The 18,402-nt window shown below is 34.4% G+C and overlaps 1 protein-coding gene across 1 annotated transcript; it reads left to right on the top strand.

Moving 5' to 3' along the window:
• The first annotated feature begins 1,838 nt into the window (after positions 1-1,838).
• LOC107629383 (expansin-like B1) lies at positions 1,839-3,810 on the top strand. Its single transcript, XM_021120547.2, has 3 exons — positions 1,839-2,061; positions 2,752-2,858; positions 3,133-3,810. Exons 1-3 carry the CDS (start codon positions 1,929-1,931, stop codon positions 3,640-3,642), a joined length of 750 nt encoding a protein of 249 aa, XP_020976206.1. The 5' UTR covers positions 1,839-1,928; the 3' UTR covers positions 3,643-3,810.
• The last annotated feature ends 14,592 nt before the right edge of the window (positions 3,811-18,402 follow it).

The raw sequence follows: 18,402 nt of genomic DNA on the forward strand, positions 1-18,402 counted from the left end.
CTCCTTCATCACCATAACCTTCACCTTTGGAGGAATCAAAATCACCCCAGAGAGAAATTTGAAATGGATGACGATGGGTGAGAGTCAAAATTGGATCTTGGTTTCAGATGAATCTGAAGCTGTTTGAGGGAAAAAAATATTGAAAAGGGTGTCATGGAGAAACCTAATAGAAATAGGGCGAAAAAGAACACAGATCCAAGATGAGAAGAGAGTGAGGAGAGAGGATCAAATCTGAACAATCAAACACAGAAGCCTCATGTATTTGGATTCACTTTTTTCTGGGAGAAAAGAAAAATGGTGAAAGAGACAGAAAGAGAGAGAAAGAGCTCACCGCGAATTTGGTTCGCAAAGGGAACCACGGTGGTGGGGCTGGCGCGGTGGCCCGTCAGGGGCACTGGTTCGGTGATGAGGAGAAGGTAGCCCCGGTAGATGAGGGTGGTCGGCGGTGAAAAGAGGAGAAGGGGCACTGCGGCTCTAGGGTAGCTAGCGGCGGCGAAGCAGGGGCGAGGTGGGTGCGAAGGTCCTCTGTTCGGCAAGAGCGAGACAGGGAAGGAGAGAAGGAGGGGTGGTCACTGACACTGACACTGAAGGTTGCAAGAACGGAAACAAAGGCAATTTGGGGTTAGTGGTGGTGATGGTGGTGGTAAGGTGATGAGGATGATGGAGTGGTTAGTGGGAAGCGTACTAGTGCTTGTGGGTTGGGAAGATGAAGGGCTTGGCTTCATGGTGTACTTGCACCATGAAAGTGCTCTTCTTCTCCGGGAAAGCCGCAGCAAGTGTTGCTGTGACTATGAGGATGAAAGAGAGGAGGGTGTGGCAAGGAGCCATTGGAGCAGCGACGGAGACTGAGTGGGAAGTAATGGTGAGAGTGTGTTAGAAAGGAAAAGAGGGGTGGTGGCTGGGTGAAGAGGGTTAGGGTTAGAAAGGGGTTTGGGTGATGGAGGTGGTGTGGTGGTGAAGATAAATGTAATTTAGGGATTTTAGGTAATTTTTTAGGGTTTGGATAATTTTGCTTGTAAAAATCATTTTTTATGGGTACAAATGGTAATTTTCTTTTTCTATAGGTAGATATGACAGCGTTTTTAACTTTCGTGGGTACAAATGGTAGTTTACTCTTATATAAATGTATTAACTATTACACTCTAACGCAAATATAGCTTCTTATTGTTATCACCCTTTTTTGAATCTTATTATTACGTATTTTATGATGTTATTCAAATAACAAAAGTCCAATCACATACAAGTTTGGATATTTTATTTTATCCGAATGGGTCAAATTTTGCTACAAGCTAAGATAATTATGCCATCGTCCACAGCATCCACATACCACATACGCTACGTCATTCTTCTAACTTCTAATCTTTCCCGATTCCTCATTAGCCGCCCAACAAGGGTCAAGAAAATAATTTCAAAACATAAACTATTAAAATAATATCCAAAATATCAATTTCTTTTAGAATATAATATATTTAATATCAAATTATTTTTTTGCATTTTTTAAATTTTTATAAATTTATTTATTGTTCGTATCTTTTCGTGTTATTTTTTGAATGATATAAATTTTTAAATACCATTTTAATAATTTATCTAATTAAAAGATATAGACTAATTCAAAATCGATGTTATATCTAAAGGAATGGATTCTCTCCATTTTTTTTAATACTTAAGAGAATAAAATGTGAATTTTTATCTTTAATTTTATAAGTGGGACCAAAATTAAATAAAAGAGAAAAAACAATAAAAAATGAGATTCTACACTGGACACCGTCCAATTTTTTTTTCCACAGAAAAGGATTCACTCTCTGTATCTAACCCCCAAGCTAAGGGGTACTATAAATATGAGTCTTTATGGTTGCTACCCATAGTCACAAACAAAGCCTTCACTCATCATTATATTTAACTTGTTCATTTCTGAGCTGTCTTGAGACATGGAGCTTAATAATTTGAAGCGCCAGATCGGAATTTTTTGTGTTCTATTGATCTTACCAGCACTATGCAGTGCTGCGTTTACAAAATCCAGAGCAACATTTTATAGTACCTCTGATGGTTTAGGGACTCCAAGTACGTTAGTTCCATCTCCACTCTTCTAACCAGCTAACTATTATATGCAGCCAAATGCATGCACAAATAATTGTTCCCTTTTTCTTTCTCTTGCTTTTTTTGTCCTAGTTACTAGGCTAAAGTTACAAAGAGTATTTTATTTAACACAAATATATATTGTCATCTTTTTACTCTTTCATTTCCTCTCTCTGACTCTCTCACTCTTAACTTTTTTTTTCAATATCTTTTTTTATAAGAAAGGTAAAAGGAGACAAAAGAATAGATAAAAGACTATCTATATACTGGATTTATTAGGAGGTTTCTTTATTCATTGTTTTATTTTGTAGGTGTGTTTTTTCAAATAATTAGGTTGTGTCTATACATGCAAAAATAAAAATTAGGGTTTATACTCAAGAACTGGAATATATATATAGTCCTTTATTAATATATACATGCATCTTAATACTCTTTTTGTTTACATTATTATCTTATATTATTTTTTTCCTATAAAATAAAAGTACCCAAACATCAATTTTATTCATGTATGTATAAATTTATCCATATTTTAAACTTTATGATACTTGATTCATCTTTTATAGATATAAAATTAATTTCTTGTAAGAGGAAAAATAGTAATTTACTGTTTCAGTACTTAATAATAAATAAAATAAATAATATGATGATGATGGAATATATGTAAAAATATTATAGCTGGACGCTGTGGGTACGGCGACTATGGAAGGACGGTCCACGGAGGAAGTGTCGCCGGTGTGTCAAACCTCTGGAGAGATGGAGTTGGCTGTGGTCTTTGTTATCAGGCAAGATTCTTATTCCTCTTCTTTTTATTAATAATAATAATAATAATTCTTAGTAAATACAGTAAGATATATAGCTTCTTAAATTTAAAACTAACAATTGAATATTTTATTCTGTCTACAATAACGTTATAATTGGCTAAAAATATATTAACGGTTTTATGTTTGATGTTTAATTTCTTCGCAGCAAAAGCTATTTTAATTTATAGTCTGAACATGCATGGATGATTCACCTGTTCATCCTACTTTGTATCGCAAACTCAAATTTATTTTTCAGGTGAGGTGCACAAACCCATCGCTGTGCAACAGTAATGGAGCATACTTGGTGGTAACAGACTACGGTGCAGGAGATAGAACAGATTTCATAATGAGCCCAGCGGCCTTCTCAAGTTTGGGAGTCAACTCAACAGCAAATGATGAACTCAGGAAACTAGGCACCGTTGATATTGAATACCAGAGGATTTCATGCAGTTACCCTGGCCAAAACATTGCGATCAAAATTAAAGAGAGTAGCACCAACCCTGGTTACTTGTCTATTGTACTTTTCAATGTTGGTGGAACATGCGATGTCATTGCTATTCAGTTGTCGCAGTCGGGCAGCAACACATGGCTTTCTTTGCAGAGGGTGGACGGTGCAGTTTTTCAGATTTCAAACCCGCCAAGTGGGACCCTCAGATTCAGATTCCAAGTTAATTGCGGTTCTGGACTTCAATGGAGGCTCCCCAAGAATGACATCCCTGCTAACTGGAGGGCTGGTGCCACTTATGACACTGGCATTCAGTTTTAAATTTGTAAGAATAATAATAATAATGCATGATTTGTATTTGTGTGCTGCTGCCTCGTGTAATTTGTTTTGTTGTCTTTTGTGGTGTGAGACTAGAAAATAATGGGGCTACTTGTCCGTCAAATATATGGATCTGAAGAAATAAATGTGGTGCAATTTCTCCTTTCTTAATTCATGCTCATATGACTATAATTCATTCATTATTGCTGTTATCTTTTATCCTTAGCGTTACTCGCTCATATCTCAACATTCAGACAATTGAGATTGCAAGAACAGAGTCTGAGAAGTTTCTAATATAAATTTTGACTTAAGAATGATGAATATTACCTTGCTACAAATACATGTCATTATTTATATATTGGCTATCATAAGCTTAACTACTGTGATCTTAACTATTCTAACTTACCTAACTAATTTCACAATGCTAGTGCTAACTAACTAACTTCTACAAAATGCAAGGGTAACTAATTTAGTTATGATAGCTAGTAGCTCATTTTCTCTTACTACCTAACTATCTCAATGTACTGCTATCTACCAACATCTCCTCTCAAGCTAGGCGTGTGAAAATCGAACATGCCGAGCTTGGAATGGAATATAATGTAGAAAAAAGTCCAAGAGCTAGTGATTTAGTCAGCACGTCGGCCACTTGATTGGCGGAGAAGATGGGAAGCAACTTAAGAATACCTTCTTGAGTCTTGTCCCTGACGATATGGCAGTCAATGTCAATGTGTTTTGTGCGTTCATGGAACACAGAGTTAGCAGCGATGTGTCGAGTAGCCTGATTGTCACAATAGAGGGTGATTGATTTTCCTCAAGTTACACCAAAATCATTGAGGATATGAGTGAGCCATAAGTCTTCACGAGTCGCTGTAGCTAAGGCCTGATATTCTACTTCTGCAAAGGAGCATGAAACAATCTCTTGTTTTTTACTCTTTCATGACACTAATGCTAAGCCCAAAAATAAAAATAATAACTTGTCATAGATCTTCGTGTGAATCTGGGCATGTACCTTAGTTTGAACCGGATTAGCCAGTGAGCTCAGAATCTGAATTGCGTGGAAAGAAAACACCCTTTGTTGGAGCTTGTTTAAGGCAACAAAGCACATGAAGTCTAGCTTTGAAGTGAAGGTCAGTGGCACAGATCAAGTACCGGCTTAATTTGCTTACCGTAAAACATATGTCAGGTCTGGTGTTGGTAAGGTAGATGAGATGACCAATTAATCATCTATAAAGTTGAAGATCATCTAACAGAACCCCTGAGGACTTTGATAGTGTTACGGTGTAGTTCATAGGAGTCGATACAGGATTTGCATCAGCCAAGCCATACCCAGAGATCAAGAGAGTATTTCCGCTGGTAAAGAGAGATTCCTTGTGTAGTCTTGGCAACTTCTAATCCTAAGAAGTATTTTAGTCTCCCAAGATCCTTAATCTTAAATTTTTTATCGAGCAACTTTTTAATGTGTTCAATTTTTGTAAAGTCATTACCTCCTAAGATTAGGTCATATACATATACCAGAATTGCAGTGAAGCATGAGTTGGTGCATTTTGTGAATAGAGAGTAATCTGAGCGAGACTATTTGTAGCCTGAAGCAAGTAGCACCGAGCGAAGCTTTAATTACCAGAGCCAAAAATCCTCCAATTCAAGAATGATCCAATAAGATAAGTTAATGATACCCCACAATAAATCATAAGCTCTTAACATAATAATAAGGATTTGGAATAAGGCAATGCATGAAGTATCGAAAACATGATGCAAGTAGAATGACATTTGAGAGAATATTTTATAGACCGTGATGAATCCTCCTCGTAGATTCTTTGGTGTTACTTCTACAACATAAACTAGAACCAATTGTTATATGAAATGGAAAAGAAATTATTTGTGTTTCTTTTGACTTGAATAGCTGTATGCAATTTGATATTTGAACTGAAATTATTAGAAAGTTTAGGAATCTTAACATACATTACCACATAAGATATAAGGCCCACCCCACACCCTACCAACAATCTTCCAATGTAAAGCCATCAAGCAACCTTCAATCAAGCAGCAAGTGTTAAATACAAAGAATCTTAGCACCGGCACAGATTCTTCCATCCTTAATTGCATTTAAGGAAATTATGCTTGAAAATTATACATCAAGCATTCTTAAAGGCCTCAGAATTTGATTAACCCCAGCCACAAAAGTTTGAAAATTACACCTGAGTGACCAACAAATATATTAGCCATATGACACAGATTGTTGATCTGAAATACAACTCTACTTAAAACTGATTAGAGTATACAATATAAAAATATTTGTTAAGAAATATAATAATAATAAAAAGGTTATCAATTTAAAATATTAAAATATGTATGATTTCAAATAAAAAATAAATGTTATAAAATCACAAAAAGAACAAATTAAACATAATTTATATAAAAATAGGCAAAAAAAAAAATTATTTAACTTAACTTTCTTGCAGACTTTCTGACCCCCTTTCTGTTTCCAGTAGAATTGCGATGCAATCTCATATCAGAATCCAGCAGGATCCTCAATTGATCTCTTATACATCTTTATATACCAACAGATCATAGTATAAACAATAGTAAATTAACATTTATTTGAAACAAAATTAAAGAAATCCTAGAAAACACGATGACAACGATATATACATCCGATATCTAACCTGTTCAGGTGAGCGAACATTTGGAATTAAAGGACTTATGTTGTGTTCGGCCACTTTTTCAGCCCCTTATTCGACGTCTTCCATTTCAATCGCCAACTCGCCATAATGGTTTCCACCATGGCCATCGTAATGCCTCCGAAAACTGCTCTGAGGGCTTATTTGTGGCAGAAAACGGTGATGGAACTCTGTAACCTTTGCCTTCAGGGCTTCTATTGCCAGCCCCCACGCTTTGAATGGACCAGCTCCCATTTCCGCTCGGCATATACTGGTGATGGAAGAGAATTTGTCGTGTCGGTCTAGAATTTCTCTTCTAGAAATAAGAACTTCATTGTAAGCATAGTTCTAAACCAACAAACAATTTCCACATCAAAAGTTTGAATTGTCACAAGTAACAAACCCCAATGAAAATTAACCGAAGTATTAGGACTCCGGGTCGTCTCACGAAGAGTTACAATGAAATGTATGCTTATTGGCTATGAAGGATGTAAGGGGGGTTTGGTTGATTAGAGGGGCAATAAAATAAAAAGACAAGAAAAGTAAATTGAGCAAGTAATTAAAGAAAGCAAGTAATAAAGAGAGACATTCATTGCAAGAATTGAGATCATAGGCTTTCTATCCTAGTCATGCATGATTAATTCGCCTTATTTAGTTAACTCACACATCAGGAGAATGTCAAACAAGACTAATTAATCATGTCACAAATATAAACAAGAATTTATCTCATTACGTCAACTCCAACAAATAGGGAGAAAGTCTAACGAGACTAGCTAATCTCAATCCAAAAGTCCTAACCAACTTACTAATTAAAATAGCAAAATATTAGCGTCAATGGAAACAATATTCCATAAATCCTAATCAACTCACTAATTTAATTAGCAAAAGGTTAGCGTCAATGGAAACAATACTAGCTAACAACTCTAGATCACCAACATAAGTTGGGTTTTCATGACTCAAGATTACCCAATCACTCTTTCCAAGCCAAGAATGCTCAAAATCTACTCTAAAATCCTTCCAACCATTTTATCAAACACTTGGAAGGCATAAAAGGAAAGCATAATAAATGGCAAGAAATAGTAAAATCTACCAACTACAATTTGCAAGAAAAGTAAATCAATAATTCAAATTAACAATAAAAGAACATCAAACATAAAATTGCATTAAAAGAAATCAAGATCTAACAAGATTCATGAACATAAAAGCAACAAAATAAAGGAAATGACAAGTAAAACTAGAAGAGTAGAGATGTAACAACAAGAAATTAAAAGGAGAAACTAAATCAAAGTAAGAATTAAAAGTTGGATTTAAGAAAATTAAACCTAAACTACCCTAAATTCTAGAGAGAAGAGAGAGCTTCTCTCTCTAGAATTCTACCCTAAAACATGATGAAAAACTAAACTATGACTACTTGGTTCATTCTCCCTTCATCCTTGGGTTCAATAGCATCAGAAATGGGTTGGATTGGGCCCAAAATGAGCTGCAAAATCGCTGGGGGCGATTTCATTAAAGTGGGCCACAGACAGCATCGGCGCGCGCGCGCAAAGTGCGCGTGCGCGCCCCTGAACGCGAAACAACATATGGCAAAATTTATATCATTTTGAAGCCCCGGATGTTAGCTTTCCAACGCAACTGAAATCACCTCATTTGGATCTCTGTAGCTCAAGTTATGATCGTTTGAGTGCGAAGAGGTCAGGCTTGACAGCTTTACAGTTCCTTCATTTCTTCATGAGTTCTCCCACTTGCATGCTTTTCTCATCACTTCTTCCATCAAATACTTGCCTTATGAACCTGAAATTACTCAACAAATATATCAAGGCATCGAATGGAATTAAAGTGAATTAAAATCACCAATTTTAGGGCCTAAAAAGCATGTTTTCACATTTAAGCACAAATCAAGGAAGAATTACAAAACCATGCTATTTCATTGAATAAATGTGAGAAAAGTTGATAAAATCCCCCAAAATAAGCACAAGATAAACCATAAAATCGGAGTTTATCAACTGGCATTTTGAGTAATCGAACAAATCCTTTCTTCCTCTTCATAGATGCTGTCGGTATCATTGCAGTCGTTTACACCATCCGTCCATCGAGATTGACAATATACCTAGTGAGAGAGAGATCGCAGAGCAGCATTGAGAGAATAGTTGGACTTGAAGAGAAACATGAACTGGAAGGAGGAAAACGGGGTTAAAAGGCTAGCATTTCGGAGTGAGAAAATACACACACACACACACAGAGAGAGAGAGAGAGAGAGAGAGAGAGAGAGAGATAGAGAGAGAGAGAGAGTCTCAAGCAGAGGATGGTATAATGCAAGAAAGGATCGAGAAACATGAACCAGTAGAAAATAGAGTCATCATCATCAATAGCAACCCTAATCAATATCCATCATAACCCATCATTCACCTCCAAATTCAAAAAAGAAATCTTAATCAGTTGGCAAAGAAACGGTGCCGATGTATCCAGAATTAGGATTTTCAAAAGCAGCTAGAAATCTAAATGGAGTAACCAGTGATTACACTCATCAACGGCTGAGTTAGAACCAAAAGCTCTTCGCACGGCCCCTCCATTTGGACACCTGAAACAAACTAAGAAAAAAACCCTAAGAGGAAGTAGGCCAAAGAGAGAGAGACAAAGCGAGAGCGAGAGAACACACCAGCAAAAGGTCACTGATAAACTCCGATTTTGTGGTTTATCTTGTGCTTAATTTGGGTGATTTTATTAACTTTTCTCACATTTATTCAATAAAATAGCATGGTTTTGCAATTCTCCCTTGAATTGTGCTTAAATATAAAAACATGCTTTTTAGGCCTTAAAATAGCTAAATTTAATTCACTTTAATTCCATTCGATGCCTTGATATGTTTGTTGAGTGATTTTAGGTTCATAAAGCAAGTATTGGATGGAAGAAGTGAGGAGAAAAGCATGCAAAGTGGGAGAACTCATGAAGAAATGAAGGAACCGTAAAGTTGTCAAGCCTGACCTTCTGGCACTCAATCGACCATAACTTGAGCTACAGAGGTCCAAATGAGGCGTTTCCAGTTGTGTTGGAAAGCTAACATCTGGGGCTTCGAAATGACATAAAATTTGCCATATGTTGCTTCGCTTTTAGGGGCGCGCACGCGCCATGTACACGTGCGCGTCGATGCTGCTCGTGGCCCACTAAAGTGAAATCGCCCCAGCGATTTCTAAAGCACTTTGGGCCCAACCCAACTCATTTCTGAAGCTATTTCATGCAGAATTGAAGTTCAAGTAAGGGGAGCAATTGTTTGGTTGTATAGCATCATGTAGGTTAGTTTCTAGAGAGAGAAGCTCCATCTTCTCTCTAAAATTAGGTTAGGTTAATCCATCTTAGATCTAGACATGATTTCTTGATTTCATCTTGTTACTTTTCCAATTTCTTGTTTCTACTACTCTATTCTTCTTAGTTTTTATGTTAATTTTACTTTTATGTCTCTTTATGTTTATGAATACTCATGTTGGATCTTATTTACATTTAATGAAATTTAATGTTGATGTTCTTTTAATTGATGATTTGAATTGTTGATTTAATTTCCTTGCAATTGATAGTTGGTAGATTTTACTATTTCTTGTCATTTATTATGCTTCCCTTTTATGCCTTCCAAATGTTTGATAAAATGCTTAGTTGGACTTTAGAGTGATTTTGAGCATTCTTGGCTTGGAAAGAGTAATTAGGCAATCTTGAGTCATGAAAATCCAACTTATGTTGGTGATCTAGAGTTGTTAGTTAATATCATTTTCAATGACGCTAATCTTTTGCTAATTCAATTAGGGAGTTGATTAGGACTTTTGATTTGAGATTAACTAGTCTTGTTTGACTTTCTCTCATGGAAGATAATGTGATACCTTCTTCCAATATTGGAGATGACGAAATGAGATAGATTCTTGTTATTATTGTGATATGATTGATTAGTCTTGTTTGACATTCTCCCTATGTGAAGATAACATGATACCTTCTTCCATTTGTTGGAGTTGACTAAATAAGATGAATTAATCATTGTATGACTAGGATAGAAAGCCTATGATCTCAATTCTTGCCATGAATGTCTCTCTTTATTAATTGCTTTCTTTAATTGCTCTCTTTACTTTCTTGTCATTTAATTTCTTGCAAAAATATAAAAATCAAACCCCCTTGATCTTCATAGCCAATAATTGATCACTTCATTGCAATTCCTTGTGAGATGACCTGGAGTCTAAATACTCCGGTTAATTTTCATTTGGGGTTTGTTATTTGTGACAAAACCAAATTTAATTTGATTTGAGGATTGACTATTGGTTTGGACTATACTAATAACGGAATTATTTTGTGGAATTTCAAACCGGTATAAATCCTCTCTATCAGTCACACTCACCGCCTTAGAGGGAGAAGTACCTTCCTGTCGAGCCTTCCTCGGTCCTATTATAGTCCATCTCGCCTCTTTGACTCTTCAACTATAAGAAAAATATTGATTACCGTCGGATTTATCCTCGTCTTGTAGTTGACGGTATAAATGGCACCAGAAACCCTTTACTAGCGGATTGATGAATGAGAATTACGCCGGTTCGGATTTTCTCAATAGAAAAAAAATGTTTCTTTGCGAGTATAGACCAAACCAGAAATTAACTCCCACAACCAAAGTTTAAATTCAAGATGTCACAATCAACACAAAATAACTGGGAGTTTTGAAGTCCTAGGTCGTCTCCCTTAGACTATGCAATTATGGTGTCACTCTTTTGGTTGTGAAGAAAATGGGATTTTTAATCAAGGAACAAAAATTAAAGGAACCAAGAAATAAAAGAACTAAGAAATCATCAAAAAAGAATTTAATGCAATTAAAAAGAAAGCAAGATAAAAACTAGTGAAAATGCGGTAAATGCATAAAAGAGCCTTGACTTGGAAATGAGAATTAAGGAATCCTATCGTCGTCATAACTACAACTATGGCAACTATGATGAGTCGATCTTGCTTCGTCAACCCCTAACATCGAGGAGTAAGTCAAGCAAGCATAATTGACGTTAATCCATAAGTCCTAGTTTACTTACTAATTACTTAGTAAAAAGCTAGCGTCAATGGAAACAAGAGTCAACTAACTACCCAAGAGTTACTACTAAATATCGAATATTATGACTTTAGTATCCTAGGAACTCATTTCCCAAGCCAAGATGTGAAAATCTACTCAAAATTCCCAAGTGGCATTTTCACAAACATTTGGTGGGCAATAAAACAAAACATAGGAAATTGCAAAAGATATTGAAAACTAAAACCAAACAATTCACAAAATCAACAATAAACACGCAATCAAGCAAATAGAAATCATAAAATACTAAATTCATCAACCAAAACTTCAAGAAATAAAAATTGCATATATTAACAAAGTAACTTCAACAAACGGGAAATGTAGCAATAGTAGTATAATTAAAGAGAAAATTAAAGAAGTACTTACAAAGTAACTTCAACAAAGGGGAAATATAAGAAATATTGTTATGTATATATGTAAATAGATTTTCCTCTGTATATATTTTATGTTTGTCTCTCCTAGATATTAACTTGGAGAAACAAGTGTTTATTCTATAGTTTGAGTTATATTTTGGGTTGTATAAATATATATAATTACATACTCTGGCCGGCCTTAGCTTCACAGGTCGAGTCTGAAGCTTGATATCTGTATTTTTGGAACTCTGATCTATCTAATATGTTTTTAGCCTTCTTTTGATCTTACCTATCTGTTTTACAATCAACCTTGCGAGTGTGACACGATTTTCTATTTTCGCTCTTGCTTTGCTTTTTCTTCAAGGCTCCTAATTATAAATTCTTTCGACTATATTTATATAAGTCTTTTCTTTTAGAGGTCGTAAAACCTTACCACCTCTGCTTTATGACTTAAGCGTAAGACTCTGTGTAGTAAGGTGTTACATACAACACCTATCCCTCTGTATAAAATGAAATATTAAGCAACAAAGGCGGGGGAACATTATAAAAGCAACAGGAATCATAAATGACATCTACTAATTGTTCGCAGTTTCATACTAAATCTTCAAACCTGTGGCACTTAAAGGATGGACAATTTTGGGGTGAGAACAAACCATACGTTCTCAGTAGGGAATGGAAATGTCGTAATAGTAATTATTAAAATGCAAATAATTAACTTTAATCAATAAAACTATTTTATCAAACCTTTGAAAATACTTTTTAATTTTATTTTAGATAATTAATTAGTTTTTTCTAAATTCCTGAACTTAAAACAAATCTCACCCACAACATTAGTTCCTAGTCACCTCAATACACAAACTAATAGCACAAGAAACCCAATTCGACACACAAACAAGTCGCAATAAGACAAACAACATAATCACAAGAAAATAAAATAAGCAAACACATTCAAATGCAAATGCGCAAACAATATAATATATGTCTAATCCTATGCAGGTCATGAGGTCACATATCGGTTTGGATACTCGCAACCTGATCACATCTCCGAAATAGGCGCTACGTTGTCCCTACGTTTGGAAATCATTTCCTCTAAGAGCGTTCAGAATTCACCATCCTCATAGGGAAACCAAATCTTTCCCTCCTTGAGCGTGTCGTATTCACTGTCCTCATGGGAAACCAAACATCTGGTCTTAAGTAAGAGCTACGTTTTGCCGTCCTTACTAGACTGTACTCAATGTCTCAGGCGAGGGCTATGCATCGCCATCCTCATGAGACTATATTCATATCAATCAATTGGCTTTCGATTCTCTTTTATTAACTTTTTCTCGACCATTCTTTCAAGCCACTTTCAGGTACCTTGGGTTTAATCAAACACTTTCAAAGAATATCCAATTTCAATCTTATAATCAGTCGTTAACAATCATAGAAAAGCTCTTGAATATTTATTTTCGATTATCGAACATCAAATTAATCAATTGTGCATTCAAAGCACTTTTCATAACATTCAATTTAATTAAACCCTTAAATTTTATAAAAAATTGGACATAATCTCCCTAAAAATAGGACTTAGCCAGCCTTACGTGTTTTTTCTTTCTCAACAACTCATCAAATAGAAGATTCCTAATCAAAATAAAAAATTCACAATTCGCAATAATTAACAATTCAATCATAATTCACATAATCCATTAATCCAACTTCAATTTGATCAATTCATAAATTATTTCAACCAAAGGATTAACAGTTTTTCACTTTCCAAATATCCAAATACATTATCATCCAACTTAACTAAAATTTTGGCAACATTGATACCAAAACACACAAAGTATGTATTATTCACAAAATCCCAATTCTCCTAAAACCAGCTATTATGTTCACCCAAAAACTCAGCTCCACATAGTTTCTAATTGTTACAAATTATCCTTATACTTTTTAAAGTTACTGTTTTATCTTAAAATTCAGATTTCATCAAAAATTCATTTGATAATCAAACTTCAATCTTTTAATAGTTCTCAAACTTAATTCTAATTAATCATGAATCAACATTAATAACCACCTTCAAGCAAACAATTCAATAACAACCGATTTGGCATAAACAACTAAATTTAGAATTTAGCCACACACAATTCCAATCATTATAGAATTGTTTATATACTCTTAAAATTACTATATTATTTCAGAAAATCAGGTTATCAAGAACAGTTTGATCTTTTAAGTTCTAATTCTTCAATTATCACGACCGTTCCGATATATCAGATAACTAAAATCAATAACAAGCACTTATTCTTAATAATCAGAATATAGCCACAACTCAACCAATTCAACATACTCAAATAAAATCAAAATTTTCAACAATTCCATCAAAATCAGAAAACTAATATCAGTCACAGCCTCAAACCAAAATTAATCTTGTTAATTAATCACTCATAAAAACAAAACCTGTCACATTCATAGCCATAATCTAAATTCAATAAAACTAATTGAAACACTAGAACATCATCTCAATACCAAACTAATCCAAATTTTACAACCTCAAATCAAGCTTATTTCTACCAATTAATCACACAAAATATTTATAAATTATTTACAATTACTTACTAAACTTCAATGGCATTTATAAATTAAATCAATTAATTTCGAAATAAAATACCCTTCCTTGATGTAGCAACGACAACACAACTGGGACAGCGACAGCAGCACCAATTCTCGCAACAGTGACAACAATGGTTCTGGGCAGCCCCAGTGAACCAATCCGGCGATGACGGCAGTGATAGTTATGGCAGAATGGTGGTCACACCAGCTACTCCCCTCCGACAATGACTCCCGCAGTGGCAACCTCATCAGCAGTTCCAACGACAATGTGGAGCTCAATGGTGGTCATGACAGCGGCAGCTTCCTTCGATAGCTCAAACGGCGGGCTCCACCCATGGCGACAGCAACGTCGGCAACTGGCGTGGAGGCTGCTCATCGGTGATGGAACCCTCACAGTGGTGGTCGTGGATCAGTGGTGACGGCGGCGTGGAACATAACTACTTCTCCCTCATCTCCGTCTTGCTCGATGACGATGGCAAACTCCCATGGTGGCTGCAGGAAACTCGATGGCATTCGGTTTCCATCACCAGAACTTTAATTTCAATTTATATAAAATAACTAATTATAATAAAAATTGTACATATTAAATGACTTAAACTTAAAGTATTTATAAAAATCAATATAATCATTTCTAATAAATTAATCTCTAAGAGTTCAAATTAATAAAGTAGAATATAATTCATTCATAATAAAAATTAATTAAATTGAACAGTACAATTCGTTCTTATTTTTCAATTGCTGAAATTATACAAAATATTCAATTATAATAAAATTACATAATGATCTTAATTGATTTAAAATCAACTAATCTCCTAATCAATTTAATTACTTTTAGTAAAATAATATTTTTTAAAAAAGTTAAATTCTCAATAATCATAATAAATCATAAATAACTCCACATTTAATTTCGAAAACTTGGGTTATTACACAGGGAGCGTAGCAGAAGGAGACACCCTGTTCAGGTTTGGGACCATGATAAATTGCTGGTCCGATGGATCTACCTGTGATGTCACAGGGATCGACGAGGTAGTCAGGATAGAGGGCGATGACTGGGCATCCCTGGAAAATTCGATGGAAGCCCGCCCTCTATCATGACCACGTGTCCCACTCGACCTATCTTTGCTGCTTGTTGTCATGTCTATACAGCAAATATATTAATAACATAATAATAACATAACAAACACCAACAAATAATAATATAAGAAAAAACTCAAGAAATAACAAATAATTCAAAAAGTGGTTTAGTTTAGTAAAAAAAAAAAGAAATTACATAGTGTTTTAATTTTAAAATAATTAAATTATACTTTCAAAACATTCTAACTTTATTCTATCTTATTTTCTACCTTATTTTCTTTTCACACTATTCTAACTTTCATAACATTCTAACAAAGCATTCTAACCCTCAAAGCATTCTAATTTTGTTAACAATTTTTCAAAATATTCTGAAAGTATTCTAACAATCCAAAAAATTTGAAATCCAAACTTAAGAAAGCACAAAATAACATAATGAAACATCGCTAGAAATGCATAGGAAAAAACATTGTAATTAATTAGCATAAACCAGCAGTTCTAGCAGCAATATGAATAAGCAAAATAAGCATTAAAATAGTAATTTCCTAAGAAAGCAACAACAACCAGCGAATCATCAAAACAGTTAAGCATTACTCAAATAAATTCACCAACAATTCTTCATCCAAATTAATAGAAAAACACAGAATTAATGATTCAGACCAATTCAAATAATTCAAGCAACAAGAATCTGCAATCTCAGATAATAATTCTAAATATATTAAGCAGAGATCAGAAACTATCAATCTAACTAAATTATCCTAACCTAACCACCTAAAATCAATTTACAACAGAAATTAATCTACTAAACTAATTACTAAAATTCAACTAACTAAATGAAATTAAGATTAACTAAGCAAAAATTAAACAGCGTGAAAAATAGATTCATTAAAAACCCCCTAACCACCTAAAATCAACTAAAACAGAAATTAATCTAACTAAACTAATTACTAAAAATCAACTAACTAAATAAAATTAAGATTAACTAAGTAGAAATTAAACAGAGTGAAAAATAGATACAATGAAAACCTAGAATGCAAAGCAATTAGAAGAGAGAAGACAGAAATGGGCGATTCGAGTAGCAGTGGTCGCTGCCTTTCCAGTGGCGGCAGGGCAACAGCGGCGGGAATAGAAAATAGAGATGGGAGCGTTTCATGCAGCGGTGGCGGTGGTCTTTCTAGCGGCGGCAGGGCAGAGCATTAGCAGCGATTGGAGCAGCGGTGACGACCTTTGCAGCGGCGCAGGGGCTAGAGAGAGGGGGGGGAGAGAGAGAGAGAGAGAGAGAGAGAAGGGGGGAGGTGAGAGATTAGAGAAGGGAAGAGAGTTCGCGGTTCGAATTTAGGACGTGATTACCGTCGAATTTACCTGCAGATTAATCCAACGGTAACGTGGTGCGTGTAACCGAAACGAAACGTTTCATTAAACAAGGTTCAGCATCGGATTTACTCGCCGGTAAATCTGACGGTAGCTAGCGCGGCAAAATTTATTTTTTTCCCTCCAATTTTTACCATTGACGCTACAGTCGGAACATCAACTCCGACGGTAATATTTTAGGGTAATGAATTTATTGTCAAATCCGATGATAAATCCCACGAAAAACTCGATGTTAATGTCTGACACTAAATCCAAGGGTTCTCAACATTTTTCTTGTAGTGCTCACTGCCCTCTTCCTCTGCTCATTCCGCTGCTGCTGCATTTGGGAGGGAGAGTCACCACTTCAGAGAAAGAAGTCACATCCCATCAAGCCATCCTCCGCCTTATTATAGTCCATCTCACCTCTTTGAGTGTTCATCGCCCTCTTTCTCTGTTTACTCCGCTACTCTGCGTTTAGGAGGGATAGAGAGAACTTTAAGATATTAGGATTTTGAAGAGAGAGAAAAATTATACCGAATACTAAGAAAATCCAATCTTTATCCTTTATTTTATTCTAAAAAATTTCGAAAAAGACACTTGCACATTTTTTCTTCTAAAGAGATGAGGAACTAACACTAGATTTAAAAAGTCCATGTACATTATACTATTAGAAAATAATGTGTAAGTTTGTTCTATTTTATTCATCACTACTTTCTACCTCTTCATGAACTATTAAAAAATTATAATAGAAAAAGATAAAAATTAGTTAATATTAATTCAAATATAAGGTAAATATTAAAAAAATGTTGACAAGTTATATAACATTTCTCTTAATTATTACCGAGTTGGTTTGTACAAAGAAAACTAGACATGCAGAATCTATCTAATTACAAAAAAGAAAAATATAGGATACTAACATATTATCTGTCAACTTATTACTAACAATAATTAATTATTATATTTTAAACACATATATAAAGAGACACATCCAGAAAATATATCTATAAAGACACTTTTATTAAATACAGCTATAAAAAAGATATTTTTATTAGATACATCTATAAAGACACTTCCATTAAACACAATTATAAATAAGAGTTAGCAGTCGAGAGAAATACTGTTGAAAAACGTTGGCTGTCCGATTCATTATTGTACTATTATCTTTCTTTAATTACCTGACCGAGCCATATATGCAATTGAATAGAATTTTTTTGATGTCATGAAAATTCTCAATCCGTGGGAGCTTCATTACAAAATTCAATCAGCAGCAACAGCTTAATACTAGTTGTTTGTTCGTTTTGACCAACTAATAATTAATCAAACCTTTGACAATTAATCTAACGAAACTTACATAAAAAATAGTGATCACAAGTCTGATCTACTTCGAGAAACAAGGAATCCTAGCTAATAAATAATAACTTGAGATGAAGTTTGAAGGAAGGAACCTCATAAAGTCATAATAATCTTAGCACGCATTATTATTATTATTATTATTATTATTATTATTATTATTATTATTATTATTAATAATGCTTTTCTTATACAACGCTTTTTATAAGAAAAAGTTTTAAGAATCAGCACGGTCATTAAAATTTAGCTAATATTTTATTATAAAAAAATATGTAATTTTATATTTTTAGATATAATTTTATATTATTAAAATATT

This window comes from Arachis ipaensis, chromosome B1 (assembly GCF_059453495.1).
Source record: "Arachis ipaensis isolate K30076 ecotype BB chromosome B1, ASM5945349v1, whole genome shotgun sequence".
Taxonomy (NCBI): Eukaryota; Viridiplantae; Streptophyta; class Magnoliopsida; order Fabales; family Fabaceae; genus Arachis; species Arachis ipaensis.